The 18,470-nt window shown below is 38.9% G+C and overlaps 1 protein-coding gene across 5 annotated transcripts in view; it reads right to left on the reverse strand.

Moving 5' to 3' along the window:
• Window positions 1-1,121: 1,121 nt before the first annotated feature.
• Window positions 1,122-18,470, reverse strand: part of LOC140453638 (disks large-associated protein 2-like) — a 723,320-nt gene continuing 705,971 nt past the window's right edge. For all 5 annotated transcript variants that reach the window (XM_072548503.1, XM_072548501.1, XM_072548502.1 and 2 more), the window contains one exon: window positions 1,122-16,233. In XM_072548503.1, coding sequence (XP_072404604.1) covers window positions 16,015-16,233 — 219 coding nt within the window. In that variant the 3' untranslated portion in view covers window positions 1,122-16,014. The remainder of the gene's footprint in view (window positions 16,234-18,470) is intronic.

Here is an 18,470-nt window from a genome sequence, read left to right on the forward strand (position 1 = left end):
AACATTGAGAAATAACATTTTCCTTTGTCTGTCCCAACAACACGCATTAAAGCCAACCTCCGAAAAAAAAGAGACAGTTGTGCATAGTTGTTACTTTCTAGACCTTGAGGCCTATCCAGATGAAATTGCCAAATTAATATCAAGTGAGGAACAGTTGGGTATTCTAGACCCATACCTACTCTAAAATGGATGAAAGTTCCCCACATTTATTTCGCTTAGGGCACTTGCATTTGACACAGAAGGAAGACTTTCATCCAATTTTTCTTGACTGGATTCAAATGCAGATCCAAAAAGTGTAAAAATCCAGTCCACTTCAAATTCCCTCTGTAAATTAATGGGTTATTCAAAATTTCACTGGTAAAATGAGATTATATGTCACAAACTAACACTGGGCCACCTGTTACCACAGTCTTGTGACCAATATGCATGTTAATTCTGAAGAATGCTGGAGGTTTTGTAATTGCAGGTTTTTAATATGATGAGATTTGTGTCCCCAGCATTGATCTTAAGGGGACGAAATGAGGGAAAATCATTGAAGCCAGGTGTCATATGGGAATAAGCAGCCACCCAATGTAACAATTAAGGGGTTCCCAAACATCTATAACTTTGTGTTTAATTGACATTACCACATCAAGTTTCAATTTGTTGGTCTGTTGAGGAAGAAAATCAGCTGGTGAAACAAGGACATACAATTCCCAACAGATTCCAACTGTCCAAAATCATTCATTTCAGGTAATAAACAGATAGCCACAGTTGACAGATCCCTCACCATCAGTAGTGAATTTATTATATCTTCATTAACCACAAAAGTCAGTGGGTGCAAAGGGCAGACAAAATAATGAGTGTGCCAGCTCTGACTCCACTCAACCTTCTTCCAGCAGCCAAATTACACAATTGCATTGGCAGAGATTTAGAAACAGACTCACACCATCACCTCTGAACAATGAATATCAAAGAGTTGGAGGTTAAAAATTGTTAACTTTTTTTTTCAAAAAAAGCAATGAATGGACAACAACACCAGTTAGAAATGTATAGATTTATTGATGTAGGTTTACATTCTAAAATAAATAAAAATGATAATTTTCTCTCATTTGATATCAAGTGAGAAATAATTCAGATGTTTTATGTTTATGTAATAAATTAATATTGAAGCATACTGTACCATTTTTTTTCAGCCAGTCAAAAATGTCCACAACACAATTTGAGTACAATGCCGATTCATTTAGATATTTGACCCATGTTCCAACAACACTATTTTGCCAGTATTCATTGATATAGTCAAATCATACAGTCAATTGCAGCCTTGAATAAATCAAATGACAAAACAACATAGTGTTTAACAACGACATGGTGGCTCAGTGGTAAGCACTGCTGCCTCACAGTGCCAGGGGCCTGGGGGGAAATGTAGGATCCCAGGAATAAAATGCGGGTGTAGAACTGGATGGCATGGTCTTCGGAGGGTCAGTGTGAACTCAATGGATCAAATGGCCTGCTTCCACACTGTAGGGATTCAGTGATTCTAAACACAGACTTCTGCTGCTCTAGCTGGTGACACTCTAATTAGACTATTTCCTTATACAGGGAAATGAGGTTGTAAATGTGAACTATATATTTTACCTTATTCTGTTGTAAACAAGACTAAAGATTTGAACTCATTTAATATCCACTCACTTGCACATAGTTGAAATCAAGGTCAAGTCTCCATAGCATAAATATATCTTGGTCAAAGTTTATTTCTAGTCGAACCCAGGACTGATAGTTAAGTAACAGGCCGATGGTCTGGTGAGTAAATAAATGATATACCCATGGTTGAAGTTACTCTTGCAAAGATAAACAGATAGGCTGACTGACCAATAAACAGATGGACAGACTGAGAGACAGGCCGACAGAGTTTTTCAAACAGTCAATAAGAATTTATATCTAAAATTTTATGTCACAAAATCTATCCTGTACATTTATTTAAATGTTTCTTTTGCATAACACAATGTTCAATATATTTATAAGCAGTGCCACTGGTCTAATAGATTACATCAATATGGTATATGGTTGCATATTAATATTTCACAAAATAATGATTTAATAGAAGACATTTGTCCCTTTTCATTCACATTCTGATATCTGGACTGAGAAGCACAGCATTACTGTACATTTATTTGTGAAAAGTTTTGTCTGTTCAATCAACTTGTTCATTTTAGACACAGTCGGATTTTCCATTCCATTTATGTCAAGGAAATCAAATCGAGTAGGGTGTAAAATGAGCAGATGATCTGAACTATTCAATTTGCGAATCAATGGGTGAGGTTAGAATGACCTCACCTGAGGTTCAGCCAGTAATAGATATTTGTACAGTCACACCATCTTCCTCTCATATGTACGTAATGTCTAATATAGTCAAAAGACACAACCTGTTTTTTAACTAAACAAATATTTCCATGGAAACAGAATAATCACAGCACAAACATATTGTAGTTTCTACAGAACTATATCTGAAAAGTATATTTTGCATGTTCACTTTCAATTAAAGGAAGTTGCAGTTGGGTAATCTCTGGAAAGGCAACTTTTGCCAGGAGCTGCACATGAAGAAATGTCAATCACAGCCAATGAACTGGGCCCATTGTTATATAAGTGCAAATGTTTAATGTAATTTTGAAGAATGATTTTGTGTACTATGGTCAAGAATGTTGGTGAAAAATGAACGATTGAAAACCTTTCCACATCCACTGCAAATTAAAAACTCTGAGAACAATAGATACAGTGTTAATCTTCCCCTTGATCCAATAACGTGCCCTGATATTCCACACCAGAAAATCTACTGTTTACAATAACAATACCACATTTCCATGTATGTAAGTTTGCTCACTGAGCTGCAAAGTTCATTTTCAGACCTTTCGTCACCATTCCAGGTAAAATCAACAGTGAGCCTCCAGTAAGCTTTCACTGGAGGCTCACTGATGATGCTACCTAGTCTGGTGACAAAATGTTGGAAAATGAACGTTTCAGCTCAGGTAGCAAACTTACATATAGACTGTCAACCTGAGCTACAAATCTCAACACTCGCTACCACATTTCCATTTCTAACATCAGGCAATCTCATGGCATGCTAGAGTGCAATTCCTAATTTAATGGGAATCAACACTGTTTGGGTACGACTGTATGGTCACTTTGTGGTTACTTGGAACTGGGAAAAGATGTCCAAACTAAATGCATATAGTATCACAACAGATGTAGAGTCATGGAGTCATGGAGATGTAGAGCACGCTTCCACAATCCGTTTTGAATTTGAGCTCAAGTGTCACACCAACATGATTATGTGCTCATGTACTGTGCCTTTAAGATACCAAGGGAAATCTTTCCTATGTTTAAACATGAAGAATCATTGTGCCTGCAGCATAAATATACAGGCTCGGTTCAGTTGTATAGGCAGTGATTTTTGTATGCAATGTTGTACAACACATATATAGTGTCCGTGAGACTGACCACTTTTTCTAAAGTAAGCAAATAGGACACACCACTCTAATTTTGACTCCAATCCACCACTCTAATCTTAACTCTAATCTTACCTGTGTTCCAACCTTCTAGCTCAGCACCATTGCCTTGACCTGTCCACCTGTCAATCTTCCTTACAGCGGGCTCAAAGGGCCAAATGGTGTACTCCTGCTTCCTTATTTCTACACACTGGAAGCTCAACGCGGGAAATCGCAATTCATCTTGAAAGAAATTTTAAGATTTGACATTGCAAAATGAAGGTTTCAAGGAAGGGAATATTTCTAGTGAATAATCTTTTTAAAAAGTATCGTAAGATGTTTATTCATTTCAGGAATTTATGAATGCAATTTGTTGAGGACAAAGCATTTTATGGTGGTAGTCACATATCCCTCTGTGGAATAAAGCTTTTGGTACAGTATTGATCACTATGCCATATAACCAAACACTACAAAAAGAGTGATACCTATCATATGTTATATGGGCTTTTTTCTTCAACAAACAGAACATGACTCAGAAAACAGTAGATTTTGCCGTCAACAGATTAAGTCATCATCAATGATGTCTGCAAATTACAATTTGCCCTCAGCGTATTAATGGTCAGAAAGCATACTAATGGTGCTCTCTATATTGCAAACATGATGCATTTATAAACTTCATGCTAATGTCAGTTAATATGCTGCTTGTTAATTATGGAATAAGAAAGCAACAGTATAATTCACAATGCTACGAATTATTCAAAGTTGCATACACTTCCTTTTTTTTGTAGCCTAACTTTAGGGGTCGTAAGTAGAAATTGCTATTTGTATTACATTTGTTGTTTTAACAAGATCTGTTGTTTTAATAATCAATAGCAATTGACTGTTTGAGACATAAGTGGCTACTCACAAATGCATTGCATCATTCCACTTCACTCTTTCACAAACAAGCTTTGTCACTGTAAAACTGAAGGTGGATTGAATGGAATCTATTTGCAGAGCTCATTGTGTCCCAAAAATGCCAAATACTCCCTCATTGTGGGCTTATTTCCTTGGAACTGAAATAAAGTATTAAAATGTGGGTTGTTTTTAAATGGGCTGAGGAGATTGGCACTGATGTATGGTTTACATAGAGACCTCCACCTTCTTTTCATTCAACTCACTAAAATGTTCTCACCTTTCCTTTGTCCTCAAGGCTTTGGCACTTACTGAAGGATGTTCCCAGCAATACTCATCCCTTTCTAATGCAAAAACAAGTGTGTATTTATTTTGCGCCATGAAAGCAGAAAAGCATCCTAAGGCACTTCATGGGTGGGCATGAGGCGGGTTTGGTGCTGGTAAACAGACATTGGCGTTGTGCAAAAATTTGAGCATTGACAGGTAATTTGATGCCAAAAGGGTGATTCCATCCACTCACTCATTTTACAACAGGGAGCATTAGTCAGGATACTCTGGATGACTGATGGTAAATTACCAAATCATCCCACTGAAATCAGTTGAACCAGTTACTGTCCTCATCTGTCTTCCACTTATGAATGCTGCCAACAGAGGTTGGGGAAAGCAACTGCCATTGTTGTTAAAACTGCTATTACTGACCTGGAATATCAACTAATACAACACAGTCCATGAACTGAAGCTCAAGCTTTCCTGGTCTCTCCTGTTTTGGTTACACACTGAATATTTTCCCAGGTATTTTGGTGTAAGCATTTATTGTCTGGTTTAGATTTATCTACACGTGACTTCATGGCAGCCGCTGGAGATACCAAATGTTCATTGTTTGTAATTGGAAACTAATGCAGGGCACTGAGGACGTGTCATCAGAGACTTTACATTGATATTGAATCTTGCTTGTTGGTAATCCCACTGTTCTATGCATTTGCAGGACAATTTGTTCATTGAGTTATCCGCATATTTATGCTATCAAGACAACGCTTGATGGAAAGTGATCATGAAAAGCTCAGTACATCTGCTGATATTAAGGATGCCAGCTTCCAACTTTGCCCAGAATTTCTATCTGGCTATAATATAAATACAGCCAATGCTGCAGGATGATGTACTGGCCAGGGAGAGTGGAGTTCCTGTCCTGGCACTTTGATAGGCGCAATCCTTCAAAAGCCTGGTGCAGGATTATTGGCTAACATTTCTGGAGGAGGATCTATGCCTTTGAGTATTGAGTGGAGGGATGCAGTCTGGCTCTCTCCAAAGAGGAGCATCCATTTTGCAGCACAGTAATTCTGGGGCATTTGGAGACAGCTATAATTTTTCCATGAAGTGACACCCACCCTCCTCCCTCAGCCAAATGCATGGCAGCCAACCTAGATGGGCACCATGTGATACCTTCGACAGGTATGGCACGAGTTCCACCTTTTCCCCAAAAGGTCTGCCAAGGTTATTGTTGGAAGATACAAACAAATTAGTGTGATCCTGCTGCCAATTTCAGAATTACTTGCCCCCTGAGTCTTTGGCCCATTTGGTGTTTTCAGATTGAATAGCCCCAGTCTTGTCATCCACAATGCAGTTTCTGCACAGAAAAACACAGTTGGCAGACATAGAGTATGTGAATCGAAGGAATTGTTTATTTCGGACAACAATGTACAAAGTGAAGAAGAATACCCGAATCCAACAAGCTACAATTTGTGTAATGGTTTTAATGTGAAAGGAAATGAAAGAAAAATAGTGACCTTACATTTCTGTGGCATCTTTCATGATCTCAGGATATCCCATGCAGTCTACAGCCACTGAAGTACTTTTCAAGTTTAGTCACTGTTGAAATGCAAGGGTGGAATTCACTGAAAGCCAATGGCAATAAATATAATGCTCCTCTCTTTCTTTCCTACATGTGAAACAGGATGACCATTTACATGGAGTTTTGTTGAGATGAAAATTATTTTACAGTACCACTTAAATTATTTTTGAAGGACAAGTATTCTTAAAAGCAGTTCAAATTTCAAAATGTATCTCCATTCTGGTCTTCAGTTCTCTAGAATATATAACATTGCCAGTACATTCTTTTCAGGAAGGAATGAACAACTAGGTCAAGGGACACGCTTTGAATTGGAACTTTGTTTTTAGTTTATACGATAGTGAACTAACATATTTTACTCTATCACAGGTTAATTTGTGTTCTTGCTTTTCCTTTATAGTTTAGTTTTGCTTATCAAGTCAGGAAAATGGAAAGCCTCTCACAGCATTTAAGTGATCACTTGCTCACCACTGGGGGAGAAAAGAAGAAACTCCACATTAAAGTAAATAGTTGAGTAATATTCAAATCCACATAGCTTTATTATGTATTCTTCAAACAGCCTGCCTACCATTCCTGTTCCGTGGAATAGAATGGTCTGGGTAGGATGTTATTTTAAGTCAAGGTTATGCTGCATTTCTTGTACACAAGATGATCAGTTTCAAAGAATGCATAGAAAATAATGTCTGCTTATTTTGATGTTATTAAAACAGTACTGCATTGAAATAACTCAAATGCCAATCTCTAAGGAATGCTCAGCACCAGATCTCATTACAACCTTGGTCCAAATATGGGTTAAAGAGCTGAATTCAACAGGGAGATGAGGTGAGATGAAAGTGACTGTTCTTAACAGCATGGCAGCATGTGACCAGTTGTGCCACAAAGGAACCTCATTAACAATGAAACCAATAGGAATCAGGGGTAAATATTCCACTGACTGTAGTCATATCTAGCACAGAGGAAAATTGCTGCGGTTATTGGAGGTCAATTACCTCAGTCACCCATGAGTTCGTTAGGGTCGTGTTTTAGATTCAAATGTCTTCAGATGCTTCATCAATGACTTTCCCTCCATCATTAGATCAGAAGTGAGTGATGGTTGCTGATGATTGCATAGTGCTTAGATCTATTCACAATTCTTCAGATAATGAAGCAGTCCACTTCTACACGCAACAAGATCTGGACAACATTCAGTTCAATGACTTAGAACAATTGGTGCACCAGAACATCATAACATGCATGTTCCAGTCACATTCTTGCCTTATGCATGTCAGGCAATGGAGAGAGTTTAACCAACATTTCCTTTGATATTCAATAAAATTATTGCATCACATCATCCACCATCAGCATCCTGGGGATTACAGCAGAAATTTAGCTGGACTAGCTTACAAGACCATGTCGGAGATTAGGAATTTTACATTGATTTCCTAACTCCTTAAGGCTTGCCCAACATCTTATGCACAGTTCAACTTGCTTGGGTGAGTGCAGGTCCTACAATCTCCATGAAGTTCATCACCATCCAAGACAATGCAGCCCACTTATTGGCAACCTATGTTACACCTAAAACATCCACTTCTATCATGATTAGTGTACTACAACTGCAGCGTGTACCACCTAAAAAATGCATTACAGCAACTTTCAACTTATTTTCCTCATCAACCTGTTCAGAGATGCTATTATACACCTCTGGAGCAGGTGCGACTTGAACCCAAGCCACCCGGTCCTGGGGTAGGGGTGCTACCTCTCTGTCTCAAGACGGCCCCTTCAATGAGCCCTGAACAGTATCACAAAATCAGGACATCTGTTACCTATAAGAACAAAGGCAGAAAATATACTGTACGTTTCCCTCCATCCTGGCCAGATATCATATCATTCTTTATTAGCTAATGTGTCAAATCCTGGAACTCCTTATCTAACAAGCTTATAGACAGCCCTGGCTCAAGGAGACTGACAGCCATGTTCTCAAGGGGTGACCACAAATGCCAGTCTTGACAGCAATACCCACATGCAATTAGCAAACAGAAAACACAAATAGAAGACATGCTACAACAACAAAGATATGTAAAAAATTGTGAGTTGACATTCAGAGTCTGACTGCTTTAACTATAGATCAGATTTATTTGATTCAACAGGACATTTGTTATGGCTGCTTTTCCATCTTTAGCTGAAATGTTGATCTTTAACCCTTGATCTTCTGTGTTTAATAAGCAGTAAGTCAAGACATGTACTGTAATACTTACTGTACACATCTTGACATTTACTCTGTACTTTCAAATAGCACGGGGGGTGTCCCTACATCTGAAGGACTGTAATAAATGGAGATGATGATTCGATGCTAGCCTAGCCAGTCATACCCATATTACATGAATGAACAAAAAAAAAATTCAGTAGATTTTACTTCTTAAATATAGTGAATTAAATACATTGACTGAATTCCAACTTCTGCTTTCAATGTCAATAATATATGTGTGTGTATGCATGTATATATATATATATATATATATATATTTAATTTCAATATTCCAGCATTAGAGAGCCATCCTTAATTTGATCCTTTGATTTGGTACAACCTTATATTCACTATAAATCTGCATTCAAGTCATAATTTATGTTAACAGCAATTATCTTTTTTACATTATGTGAAACTGTATTTGCTCAAAATGCATCATACTGATTCGTAGCTTCAGTACAATAATTAAATGTCCAATGTATTTTTAATTTAGAAGTAATCCAGAAATAGAGTCATGTACTGAGTTGTTTTTTTAAGTTGCACCTTACATCAATAGTAAAGAATGAGAACAAGCATTGACATAAAAAAGAAAAAAGGGACAAGTCTTAAAAGAATGATGAATAATGTAAGGCATTAATTAGTTGTGCAATTTATCAAAATATTTTAAAAAGGTCAAACCTGACAGGTATTGGCACACCTAACTTTGAATGTCATGACATCATAAAGGCTGTATAATGTGAAGATGTTAAACATTCAAAACAATTTAATGTTGTTTTTCAAAGCTGAGTCCAGTTTTGAAGTACATATTTTGACAAAAATGTTACAAATCCAATTAAGAAGTTGCATTCAGTTGCTTTGCTTGCTGCCTTGAATATAGCACATCAACGGGGAAATTAGGATTTTCAACACTGGTTGCTTTTGTATTAATAATTCACTCACATCAACTTCTTTCTGTGGTTGTTCACTTTGATGAAACTCTGCTCTGAGCTCTGACAGGATCTCTGTTGCTGTTTTACCTTTGCCAATGTCATCAGTTTCTGCTTCACTTTGCCTGTTTGTGAATCTACCAGAACTTAGTTTCACAAACATATCTATTTCCTCAGCAAATGTTTCAATCTTGGACTTACTCCACATAAGACTATAAGACATAGGTGCAGAAATTAGGCCATTCAGCCCATCAAGTCTGCTCTACCATTCAATCACCGCTGATAAATTTCTCAAACTCATTCTCCCGCGTTCTCCCCATAATCCTTGATCTCCTTGACAATCAAGAATCTATCTATCTCCATCTTACATACACTCATTAACCTGGATTCCTCAGCTCTCTACAGCAGTGAATTCTATAGATTCGCTACTGTCCGGCTGAAGAAGTTTCTCCTTATCTCCGTTTCAAAAGGTCTTCCCTTTACTCTAAGGCTATGCCCTTGGGTCCTAGTCTCTTTTACCAATGGAATCATCTTCCCAACATCTACTCTGTTCAGGCCATTCGGTATTCTGTAAGTTTCAATTATATTCCCCCCCATCCTTCTAAACTCCATCGAGTACAGACCCAGAATTCTCAAATGTTCCTCATATGTTAATTCTGGGACCATTCTCATGAACCTCCTCTGCACATGCTCCAGGGCCAGTACATCCTTCCTGAGATATGGGGCCCAAAACTGCACACAATACTCAAAATGTGGTCTGATCAGAGCCTTATAGAGCCTCAGAAGTACATATATTCAAGTCTTCACAAAATAAATGCTAACATTGCATTTGCCTTCCTAACTACTGACTCAACCTGCAAGTTTACCTTGACAGAATCCTGGACTAGAACTCCCAAGTTTCTTTGCACTTGCTGAATTTGCTCCTCATTTAGAAAGTAGTCCATGTATCTTCTTCTTACCAAAGCGCATGACTTTCCTATGTTGTATTCCATCTGCCACTAATTTGCCCACTCTCTTAACCTGTCCAAATCCTTCTACAGCCTTCCCACCTCCTCAATGCTCCTACCATTAATGTTTAAAATGAAAAGTTGTGGTCCCAACACTGACCCATGAATGCAACTGAACTACCAAGAATCACATTTCAGATTATGCGGCACGGTGGCACAGTGGTTAGCACTGCTGCCTCACAGCACCAGAGTCCCGGGCTCAATTCCCGCCTCAGGTGGCTGTCTGCGTGGAGGTTGCACATTCTCCCTGTGTCTGCGCGGGTGTGCTCCGGTTTCCTCCCACAGGTTAGGTGAGTTGACCATGCTAAATTGCCCGTAATGTTAGGTGAAGGGGTAAATGTAGGGGAATGGGTCTGGGTGGGTTGCGCTTCGGTGGGTCAGTGTTGGGCTGAAGGGCCTGTTTCCACACTGTAAGTAATCTGTAAGAACTGTAAGTAATCTAATTCCCACCATTGCTCTTGCTGCCTCCTGAGGGCCATGCTCAATTCCATGCACCATCCCATGCATGCCCACAATTCTCTATCAATACTAACTCACTCTACTTAGAGATATTCTGGTTCACAGATCAATGTTTACACTTTTCATCTGGTGTTTTAACTAAAAGTACTATGTTCTTTCATTCTGGTATAAAGATCAATGTTTTAACATCTCATGCTAATGTCTCTCTGATTACTTTGACCCTATCCTTTTTCCAATCGCATCTGTTTTGAAATTTCACCACCCAGTCTGAAGTTGCCTTCTGTTTTCATCAAACAATCATCCAGAGCTTAATCCAATTATGATTCTATCACACTGCTATTTGAATGTGGTGCAACACTTGAGGTCTTCGTCCACCATCTTTGCCTCTGTGCTTACTTAGATGGCCAGGAATCTTCTCCACATCCAAAGTACCTTTTCTCCTATCTTCAGAAACTTCATTCTAATTGGATCCCTCATTCTGGCCTCACAAGTCTAATTAGATTGAGAACTGATGTTTTGAGCACAGCTCAACTTTTATGCTCCCCTCCTTCTCTCTAAGCTACAACTCACAGCACTCTACTCTCTCAGGTTCGTTCCTAGTATCACCATCCCACTTGCTGACAAATGTGTCACAGGTACTTGGTCTACTGGCTTCTATTTAACAGAGGCTGAATGTCAACTGTCTGATACCTCTCCTACCTTCTTCCGTGCTCAAGTCTTCTTTTCCAATTGATTTTAACACATGTTGAAACCTCTCCACTGCCTCCAAGCTTATAGAGTCCCACGGAAGAGTCTGCTTCTAAACGTTTCACTAATAGGATTGCTGTAATGGTCATTGTATCGGCCTATTCATTCCCTCATGGAACTGACTTCTTAGTTTCTTGATTTTATTTGATCTCCTCTTGTCCAATATCTGCAACTCCTCCCCATGCCCTGGGGCTCTTTCACAATTTCTACTCTCATAGTACAGTTGGTTTTGTGATAACACGTGTTTCTTTAACGTGATTGAAGAATTTCGATCATTATTTGTTGAACACAAACTTTCCTTACCTGTAATGACTATAGCATGATTCTGGCCCCATTAGTTTAAATGGCATGGCTATTGTGTGATTTTGTTATAAAGCAAGATTGCACGAGAATAGAACTATCGTGTTATATCAGAACCGACTGTACTTACCATCTTCTCTTTACCATTGATGCCCAACTCTTTAAACATTCATCTCCCAAAAGGGCATTTTGAGAATTCTCCACTTCTTCCCGGGGTTTCGTTCAGTACCACCTATCATCAGTCTCCTGCTGGCTGAGATTTTTGTTCACATTTTACAGATTTTCATTTGAATGTTTTCACTTCCTCCAAATGAAAGTCGCTGCAAAATGCAATTTTTTTTAATCTAATATTTTTGTCTTACTCATCATCAAATGAGTCATCTCTGACTCTTCCCTTCCCTTCCTTGACTTGTCTATCTCCACCTGCAAGGATAGGCTATTGCCAAATATTGATCATAAGATGACTTATTCCGGTAGTTGCCTTTCCAGCAATTCCTCACACTTGACTTTAATAAGGACTCTATACAAGTTTGTAAGTTTCTCAGTCATGTGTTTTGAAAATACTAGCTTCTATACTACTGCTGATAGGTCCTCATCCAAAGGTTCTGCTCACGATGGTTAATACGGTCCTCAACCATGTCCGTTCCATATCCTCGTCCATTCCCCTCCCTCTCAGATCCAAGAATGAGTTCTCCTTGTCCTCACCTTGCAACCCAGCAGCCCTCGCTTTCAATGGATCACCTATCACTATCTCCAATGTAATGTTGCTACCAAGTATCATCCTGCACTCCCTCTCGGCATTCAATAAGGACCATTTCCTCCACTCCAATGCCATTCTCCAATTATATACAACATATCTTCCCTTTTCAATAGTACTTGCTCGCAAGTTGAAACACCTGCCCTTTTACCTCTGCCCTATCCATCATCCAAACACCTCGAACACACCTTCCTGGTGAAGCAGCAAATTACTTGTATTTCTTTCAATGTAATATCCAGTACTCATTGCACACAATGCAGGCTTTATTGCAATGAGGATATCAAATACAGACTGAGTACTTTGAGAAACCCAGTTTGAATCTGCAAGCATGGCCATGAGTTTATTGTTATCTGTTATTTTAATTCTCTGCTTCACTCCCACTGTGATCTCATTGTTCTTAGCTGCACACACCGTTCAATGAAGAGCAACATAAGCAGGAAGAACAGCTCCCCATCTTTCAATGAGACACTTCACAGCTTTCGGGCTCAACACCATTTAGCAATTTCCAATCACAACCACTGGCCCTGTGTTACTTTCATGGCAACTACTGGTGATGGTTCTGGCATTCCTATTTGCAACTCTGCTCATCCCAGCTTTTCTTTCTTTAGTTGACCCAATACCATCAACTTTGGCCTTGAGATAATTGCATTTCAATTTCACCTGCCTCCATCCTTGAGAGACCTTCCCCGATATTCTTTCCACTCTTTCCTCTTTCCCTGCCTTCGCACTTACTAAACACCAGTTATTATTCCAGTTCTGATAAAAGGCCACTGACCATAAAAATCACCTCTTTCTCTCTCCACAAGTTCAGTGAGACATGCGGAATATTTTCTGCATTTTCCGTTTGTATTTCAACATATTTCTCCAGCCTCGTTGTAAAAAGACCACATTTTATATTTCTCCAGGCTCCAAGGCAGTCAGTAAATTGGCAGTAGGGAGCTGAACAAAATTTGGAATATTCACACAGATTTAAAACGGGGAAACACCACTACTGAAGTCAAATACTGCAAATATTGGAAATCTAGAAGAAAAAGAGAATGCTGGAAAACTTCAGAAGTTGAAGTGGCATCTTCAGAAAGAGAAATAGAATTATAAAATTCCAGGTATGGTCAGCTGAAAGGCTACTGATCTGAAACTTTTAGTTTTGCTCTCAATAGATGCTGCTCAAGTATTCGCAACACATGCTGTTTGTAACTCAGTTATTAACTTACTTTGTCAGCAACTAATGCATAAATAATCCAAGGATATGATGGTAATTAACTGGGTACATTTGAAAACAAACCTGCAATAAGATCTGTCAAGCATACCTCGACTGTACATATAAGTAAGAAATGTTCAAAGACTCTGTATTGGCAGAATTTTTTATATACTATATATATTGGCCAGTGCCAACTTCAGATGTACAAAAACAGCAATCAGAAGAGAAAAAAATCAAATGTAGGTCTCTAATACGACAAGACTTGCTCTATTCTCTGAGTTTTTAAATGTAAATCAATTTCACCAATACAAATCTTTGTCCCAGTGATAACCACCAAGTAGGAATATTATCCCATTAAAATTGTAGCAGTCTTGGTGATAAGGACCCCTGCAAATTCTCTGCTGCCACCCCTCCCATGACTTGCCGTCCAGAATTAGAATTTACAATGTATGAATGCAACCTGCTTACCATGCTGTTTAATATCATAATCCACTTGTTATTGTAAGCTCACCAAATACCGTGCATTCATTCCCATAGAATGTAGTCCATTCATCTTGCCATTATATATTGCATATTACACATCTTTCCTGATTAATGCATCCCAGCAAGTCAGAATTATCTTACCATGCAAACACAACTTAAAACATTTTTACAATCTCTTTAGGTGCTTGCCACCAGTTCCGATCAATACATTGTTCCTTCAGCAGTCTGAATCTTTGGCCAGTTCTTTCATGGTTTAAGCCCTTGCACTCAATAATTTTTCCCAATGCCTTTTGGTATGCTTCCTTTTCCCAATTTTAGTACAATACAAAGCAACAATCCTTTAGTTTTAATTCTCAGTGCTGCTGTCCAGCGTCCTGTTCAGTGTCACCTGCAAATTTGGGGGTGATAATATTTTTCAAAAGTTATTGTTGATTTATGCACTCGTGATGAGCAATAGCCAATGTTACAGAAGTGAATATATTCTTTCTTCGTATCCATTCACTGTCAGTATTATTAAGTCCCCGGGTTAATTACAGAAACAGGAAGTTGTGACACAAGCCTCCCTCTATATCCTTCCAACAACTTGCCCGAATTGTGATCTCTGAAGGGCATGCCCAGACGCACTACAGCAATGTTTTCCTTTTCACGCCAACTTGGAATTCTACTTAAGCAGCTGTGAGTGCCATGGTATGGGCAAGGTTTTGTACTGTGGGTCCTGCTTACTTGAAAACCCAATTAAGCTATATAAAACTTATTCTACATAGGCTTCCTATAGCCATTTCAGACATAAAGACAGACATACTGAAAGAGAGAGAGAGAGAGAGAGACAGAGACAGAGGAGATACTTTGTACATTTGGCACTTCTGTTGTTCTGCTTGTGTATTTGTGTCAGTAATACCACATTCTTTTGTACAGAAGGACAGGTTGGGGATGTTGAGGGGAGTGTTTCATCCTGTTCAGCTGGGCTGCATCCATGTGCCCATAGGAAAGGGATACTTAATTGTGCCGCCCAATTGCCAGTACCAAAGGGTCATTGTCATGAACAACTTGAAATTGCTGGGTAGTCGAATAATTTTAAATTCTGACTGAACTCAGCACTTTCTGGATCATTTCCCTTGCAGTTTCAGATTTTTGGAATTCTCACAGTTTTGTGTGTAAATCTTATTCTCTTTTTAAAAAAAAACTACTCTCTAAGACCAGTGACAAATTCTGCGACAATCACGATGTCTCAGTAAAATGTATCACGTCAAGAATGAGCCACTGGTAAGTATCAGAGTGGAAAGATAATTCCAGTGAAATCGAAGGATGAAACTTTCACTGACTCAGGTCCAGCATCTTGTCCTGGTGAACTGCAGTTTCCTAATGAAACAAAAGTTAAAAAATAAGTACAAATGACAGCAGGATGCTTCCAGCTACATGCTTCTTCAGTCAGACCAAAACTCTCTTCATGTTGCTCTTTCACTCAGATGCATTATAAAGAACTTGTGCACAAAATATATTAGACTGCAGCTTCGTTTAAAAACTGAAGAAAATATAATTGGTCCACCATGACAACATAAAAGAACACAAGAGGAATGTTAATGCTTGCTACTGCTGAGACCAGACAGCAGGATTCAAATATGCCCTTGGTCTGGCTTTGTCATCCCTTGTACATAAGAAGTAAAGTTGAAGTTAAAGACAATGTTCCTGCCAAATGGCACTGTGCAATTTCAAAGCCTCGTCTGGGCTTCTGGGATGTAGATTTCGATGCTATCTGCACTTTCCGTGGCAGAGTTTTGCCGATATGAAGCTGCTCGCTTGGCAGCCATAAGTCGTTTTCTTGCTTCTTGCCTGTGTCTGTCAGCAAGTTCCAATGACTTCTCCCGCGCCGCAGGTAACCTTCCCTTCGACGGTTTCTTTGGTATAGGAGGGGGGATCTTCATTTCATCCTATTAACAAAAACATCTTTTTTAATGAATCACTGAAGTACAGTTATTTGCTTACTTCTTCATTTTCTCTCCTCAAAATGACCTCATCTTCATTTTTAACAAACAATTCCTCCTCCTATAAGCACTAACCCACACTGTTGCATTCCAGCATCTCCCCAATTGTACTTAGATATGCCAATGACCATCACAACTAAAATCACCCCAGTCCCTTACTGACATCCGTTAATATGCACTTTCAAACAAAGTCATTTATAAAGGCAAAATGTGATGACCTGGAACACCTTTAGCTTTGTCAAATTTTACCGAGACTGATTGGAGGAGCCCTTCAGTTTCCAACTGGTTCAGCAAGATCCACAGAATCTGTAGGCTGAATTTGCAGTCTTAATAAACTCTGCATTCGCTGTCTATGATATAAGGAAGCTTACATTATACTGTGTTACAAAGTGGGTAATTTGTAAATATTTTATTTATTTTAGAGTTTGTATTTTGGACTAATGACACGTGGGTTTGGATTTTGTGTGTATGGGTGGGAGGTGGTTTAATAATTAACTTGCCAGTTTTTTTATAGCCACAGTTTTTAGAAACCAATATGATAAATAGTGCTAATGGAACTTATTTGCACTGGGAGAGTTTCATGAGTGGACAAAATAAATAATTGAAAATATTAACTTTATTTCAATTTGTAGGAACAGGCTTCAGGGAAACACCGTAGCTGGGGAGAGCATTTCAGTTTGCATATGTCCTGGTTGAAGTTAAATATATAAAACAGTTTCTCTGTTTTATTGTTAAAACCAGATGTGCAAATTTGCACATTTGTGTTTCAGTGAAAAGTCACCTCAATAAATGTTGAGTAATACCTAAAATGTTCGGTTGCAATCTGGGAACTGACCTGTCCAGTCATAATTTCAGTTGGGATCACAACTTGTTTGAAACCTCCAACCTATGTTTACTATACTTAAGAGTTAATGAGCCTCGGACTGATAATAATCCCTTTACAGTGGAACAGAGATCATACAGGATATCCATTATCTTCTGTTTTCTCCACAAATATGAGGTCAGCATATAGGTCAATTATAAAAACGAACTGCCTACATAAGTTTGAATGATGACTCTCTTTGTTGTTCACTATGTGGGGTCTGTTTTGTGTAGGCATGTCTTAAATTCCAATGCAGCTTCAAAACCACATGCATCACCTGTTTGATCCCAGACACCGGGAAGTAATTGTTCATTTGTAGGATGAAATGTTGAGGCTGCGTACGAACGAGACTATAGCTCAACACGGCAGAAAAGTGGAATTGATTTAAACACTGAATAAATTGAAAGGTATGATTTTTGTGGGCTGAGAAAATATTATCCCATTCACCATGATTGATGGCAGCAGTGCACACATATATCAAAAATGGAATCCATCCATTAAAAAAGTTAAGATTAGGCTTACACTGCTTCATAAACAACTAGCTTTTCCCATATTTTCTCATGAGGAAACTAATTTTTATATTACCATGGATTCACTGTTTAGAGACATGAGTAAGACATGTCATAGATTAAGTGCATCATTCTTGGGAGGAAAAAGCAACCTTGCATTTTTGGTTTCTAAAGCTTTCAGTCATTCGACTTATTTCACATTATATAGACTAATGACTACCAAGAGGAGAAAGTGAGCACTGCAGATGCTGGAATCAGAGTCGAAGAGTGTGGTGCTAGAAAAGCACAGCAGGACAGGCAGCATCCAAGGAGGAGGAGAATTGACGTTTTGGACATAAGCCTTCATCAGGAATGAGGCTTGTGGGTCTGGGGGACGGTGGCGGGGGGGGGGGAAAGAGCTGAGAGATAAATGGGAGGGACGTGGAGCTGGGGAGAAGGTAACTGGGCACGTGTTAGGTAGACGAAGGTGGGGGTGGAGTGATAGGTTGGAGCAGACAGTGAAGCAGATAGATGGGAAGGAAGATGGATAGGTCAAGAGGGCGGTGTCAAGTTGGAGGCTTGGGACTGGGATAAGGTTGGAAGAAGGGAAATGAGGAAACTGGTGAAGTCCACATTGATCCCATGTGGCTGCAGGGTCCCAAGGTGGAAGATGAGGCGTTCTTCCTCCAGGTGTTGGGTGGTAAGGGTTTAGAGTTGGAGGAAGTTCAGGACCTGCATGTCCTTGGTGGAGTTGCAATGATCCGTTGCGAATGCTTGTTCAATTAAGTATGGGACTGTAAGAAAGAAACCTAATGAGACATTTGTAGAATCTG

The sequence above is a fragment of the Chiloscyllium punctatum genome, chromosome 27 (genome assembly GCF_047496795.1).
Source record: "Chiloscyllium punctatum isolate Juve2018m chromosome 27, sChiPun1.3, whole genome shotgun sequence".
NCBI classification, from domain to species: Eukaryota; Metazoa; Chordata; class Chondrichthyes; order Orectolobiformes; family Hemiscylliidae; genus Chiloscyllium; species Chiloscyllium punctatum.